Source organism: Topomyia yanbarensis, chromosome 1, assembly GCF_030247195.1.
Source record: "Topomyia yanbarensis strain Yona2022 chromosome 1, ASM3024719v1, whole genome shotgun sequence".
Classification (NCBI taxonomy): domain Eukaryota; kingdom Metazoa; phylum Arthropoda; class Insecta; order Diptera; family Culicidae; genus Topomyia; species Topomyia yanbarensis.
Genome location: NC_080670.1, coordinates 141,174,172 through 141,178,985, shown reverse-complemented (window position 1 = coordinate 141,178,985; position 4,814 = coordinate 141,174,172). Strand labels below are relative to the sequence as shown.

General features: G+C 35.2%; 1 protein-coding gene across 1 annotated transcript; it reads right to left on the bottom strand.

The window, feature by feature from the left end:
• Positions 1-749: 749 nt before the first annotated feature.
• Positions 750-3,126, bottom strand: LOC131696260 (probable glucosamine 6-phosphate N-acetyltransferase). Its single transcript, XM_058984814.1, has 4 exons — positions 2,914-3,126; positions 2,236-2,446; positions 1,991-2,180; positions 750-1,932 (listed from the first exon to the last, which is right to left on the bottom strand). Exons 1-4 carry the CDS (start codon positions 2,932-2,934, stop codon positions 1,716-1,718), a joined length of 639 nt encoding a protein of 212 aa, XP_058840797.1. The 5' UTR covers positions 2,935-3,126; the 3' UTR covers positions 750-1,715.
• Positions 3,127-4,814: the final 1,688 nt, after the last annotated feature.

Below are 4,814 nucleotides of genomic sequence, written 5' to 3'. Positions count from 1 at the left end.
GGTGAAATTGGTATTGCATTCCAAAACTTATCACAATCTGACGTTCATTAAGACTCTAGGTAAGATATATTGTTCCACTATACTTACACACGATTCCACAATTTCCCACATTCGCTGGCTAAATCAAGTGTACTAGACAAACAAAGTACGAATGAGAAGACACCAATTCTTTAAAAAACAATTTTAAGCTTAATAAGCCAAACATGAACCTCCATGTTTGAAAAACGCGAAAAACAACCAAGTCCATTTCAGCCGCCAGAAAATTTGTCTAAGTATTGAAATTGCCATTAAATCGCATTCGCAAATTGCATTTGTTCCTAGGGGCAATTAGCACAGGCGAAATGAGCCAAATGTCAAACTTTTTAGATCGCCTGACCATTTTCGTCCGCATTTTTATTGACAGGGAAACGAAAGCAATGAAATTGAAAGACGGATAGGTATTCTAGAGTGAATCAGTTATAAACTTAGAACGGAAAACTAGGGCTAGGCAGGCTCATATGATCGAAAGGAAATATGGTCTTTTGCCTTCTGCTAAGTAGAAGTTGGGTGTTGCACCCAAGTCTACCGCATGTAATTTGTATTTGGTAGAACCTTGCGGCAATTAAAACGTAGTAACACACTATCTTGAGTTTATCTTTGTATCCACTGCGACCATATTTCACCGTTGACGTTCACTTTCACCGGGAGTGTAAATAGGCCTTCATGCGGAATCCTTTAGCTTATGACTGAGAAAAGCACAATTGCTCCACTAGATGGGTACAAATTTTTTTTATTAGGTACTTACATTGCTATCATAAACTTATACAATGAAACTCAATTTACGATTTCAGAACCCGTGTACCAAAACGATAAAAAACAAAGCAACCCAATCAAACCAGACAAAATTTGATTTGTAATCTTGACCAGTTTCCGCCAGAAAGCAACAATTGACCCGACACGCAATGTTTCATTTAAATCTGAATTCTGGCGAAAAGCAGCCATTTTTTTAATCAATATATATCAATCAAATTTGAATGGCAATGACAATAATACTGCCCATAACGGAAAAGTATCTATTAAATACCTCAATTCCTGCGAATATTCGACATTGTAACGGTATGCACAGAATAAAATATATTTATGGTTTAAAATTTCAATTATGTGCCAGATACAGCTGTATAAAAAATCCAATCAAAGTTCAGCCATTTCAATTAATACCCACTACGCTGCACAGTGCTTTTATAAAATAAGGTAGTATAAAGGCTGTAAGCACAGATTACTCCTCGGTGTTTGGAGATAAAAGGACGAATACAACATGCCTGATATGTTCCGGATAATTTGATCGAAAACCCATAACTATCAAATTTGACGAAATATTGTAGTACAGAATAAAAGAGATTATAACTGCTAGAGGTCGCATGTCGCTGTTAACACTGAAAATTTATCATCTCGCTCTTACATATGGTAGGCCCATTAGTTTGACACATATTGCCCCGGGTACACACATGTCAAAGTAATGGGATACAATATGCTAGAGCGAGACCCCATGTTTCAGTCCGTGAATATATGGAGACAGTAAAGCTTTGCTCCCTCTAGTAGTTATAATCTCTTTTTACAGAATTTATTGTATTAGACTGTGAGAAATTTTTGCGCAGGAGCATCTCGAAGGCCTGCATTTCATGTAAGGCCATTATTTAGAGCTTGGATTTTTTAACAGCAGTACCGGCGGCTAATTGTCAGGATGGATCCACAGGATCATAAGATGCATTTGAAGAGGAACGATACATTGAAATCGGATTATGTTGCTCGTAGCGTATGTTCATTGTATTTGCATTGCCAGGTTCTAGCGTGTATCCGATTGATTTGTAGAACGGAATCAGTTTGTCTTTGCAGTCTAATGACATTTTGTAACAACCGAGACGCTGTGCAAGCAGCGATACGGTGACAACGATTCTGAAACGAGAAGGAAGATGAGTTCAAATATATAAACAATTTTAGCAAGTTTCTATACAGTTTTCCAAGCTGTTTGCCACGATAAGTATCATCTACAACTACATCTTCGAGCCGGCCACGCACAGAACATCCATGAATAAATTTGTGTTCAAGCACTAGTGTTGCACTACCGATTATCTTATCCAATCGAGTATCTACAATAACTGTCACGAAGTAATCTCCGCTGGCTCGCATTTGTGCAAATCGGTCTGTGAAGAATCCATTACAATGATCAAATATCATGCGGAATAATTTGATTTATACTTAAAAATTGTGCTAACGTCACATCTCCCACTGTCGTTAGTTGTGATAGGATTTGTAGGAAACCTCGATGATAGTCTCCAGTCTGCAATGGTCTTACTTTTAACCATGGTTCACCTGGATTTGCGGCAGAAATTGTTGGGTTGAAGGTTGCAGATAATCGAGAGAAATCTAAATCTGACAACAGCGTTTCATCGTACAGCGACAATTCTTGCTAGAAAGTAACAGGCACATTTTAAATTCCTAAACCAATTGACCTTGAAGTAATAAGTTGCAGTTGCACTTGATTCAAAAACTTGTTTGTGTTCTGTCAAGTGAACGCACATACATTGCTCATTACCCTCAGTCCACTCATTTTATGATTTTCTTATTATGTACTAAATATTATAATTGAAAACTTTGAAAATAATTCAATTTTCCGAATATTCTTGGGAAATGCTACGGTTGAGGTTTTGAGGTATGTAAATGTTGACAACCTTGGAACAAATTTGCCACGTTTTCATAATAAATTGTTAATCAAAGTAATTTGGAATAAAAATGGATTGTAATTTGATCCATTGACTGGCGTTTGAGTTTGCTATCGTTATCAAGAATATAAAGATGGAAATATAGATCACAAATTTTATTCAAAAATTCAATCGCAACGCAAAATAGTGCACACCATTTTAATCAGATGCTTACCTCTTCGTACGAGGCACCCATAGTTGCAGACACCGCACTAACAAGTGTTTAGAAATGAATCAATCAACGTAACGCTGGACGAAACAAACTTTCACTGATAAGACATGAGAAGTAAACTATTCCAGTCCAGGATGATCGTCTATAATTTTGAATTATATTACTGATTACATGATATGCTCAAGTATTTATCACCTTTCACATCAAAAAATTCTCGCCAGGGATGCCAGGTACTTTTGTGGCGTATCTGAAACAAAATTTTGAAGTCTGCAAAATATTTCAAATGTCTGCAAAACTTTTGTCATACACTGAGCAAAAAGCATCTGAGAATTTCATAAGTCTCGGCATATGAACCAGCCTTCTGACGATGCCATTGAACGCTTTCGAATGTCATAGACAGGCTTATGAATTCATTTATCTTTATTCATGCACTCCATAGACGCACAAATAATGTATTTCATAAAGCAGTCTTATGATTTCGCTACAATATATGCGTTTAAGAATTTCATAAGTTTTTCTCATGAAACCCATATGGGATCTGTTATTGATTCTATAAAATTATATTTTGTTTTTCATAAACGTCTCTTTTGTGAAAAGTTCATAATTGTTTCTTATGAATTCAGTTCTGGCTTGGACGATCAACCATCAGGAGCTAATAGTTTCAGTCCAGCACTTTTCGATTACCGCTGTTTAAAACAAAAGAAGTGAGATTTTTAGTCAAATTGCAGCAAAATTTTAAATAATTGTTTTTATGTTATTCAATAAATTATTGTGAGCATTAAATCAGTTTACGTGGCTATGATTTTTACAGAAGATATCCGATTATTTGAAATGAAATAAGTTGTGCATTAGTGTCTGGCGCGTATTTTATAATTATCAAAATCATTTGAGAAGTAACATTCATTTATCCTTCAAGTCCATCTCATTATCCAAGTTGTCAAGTCCAGTTTCCCAGTTGTCTAAGCCCAGTTTGACAGGAAATATTGACGAAGCGTTGCAAATTTACAAATTTTAATATTTAATGAGAGTTTTCTCTTCAATCTTCTGAAGGAATCTACACTTGGCGGTTCATTTGTCCCGAATTGAGTTCTACAAGATGAGCACACTAATGAACTCATGATGAATGACGTTCATATTTGAAAATTCTCGGTGGTTTGTTTACTTTGTCAGTTGCGTGAGTTCGAGTGCAACTGGTGTCCATCTGTTACATTCAAACTCACGTAACTCCCATGTAAACAAACCACCGAGAATTGTCAAACGAAGTTCACCCGGCTTATTTTGTGGGGTTATGTCGGTTGGTGTAAAACCTAATATCCTCTCAAGGTTGTTTTTACTGTTGATTTTTTGTCTACTAAAACGATCGAGAAATGTCAGCCATGTTCTATTTTTATGTAAATGCACAATAATATCCATAAATAAAAAACTTATGGCATTCATTCGAACATTGTGATGAATTTCATAAGACTGTTCTATGAAAATCATTATTTCTACTATATTTTCTGCTTATAAATGTCAGCAATTTTCATAAATGGGCCTCTATGCCGTTCAATCGGACATTTTCATAAATTTCATAAGACTGTCTTATGAAAATAATAAGAGATGGATTCGGAAAATTTCCCCTCCAAATCATAAGACAGACTTATAAAATCCATTTAAAATCCTTATGTCTGAAAGTCATAAGACATTTTTATGGAAATTCAATGTAAATTTTGCTCGGTGTACTAAAACGATCGAGAAATGTCAGCCATGTTCTATTTTTATGTAAATGCACAATAATATCCATAAATAAAAAACTTATGGCATTCATTCGAACATTGTGATGAATTTCATAAGACTGTTCTATGAAAATCATTATTTCTACTATATTTTCTGCTTATAAATGTCAGCAATTTTCATAAATGGGC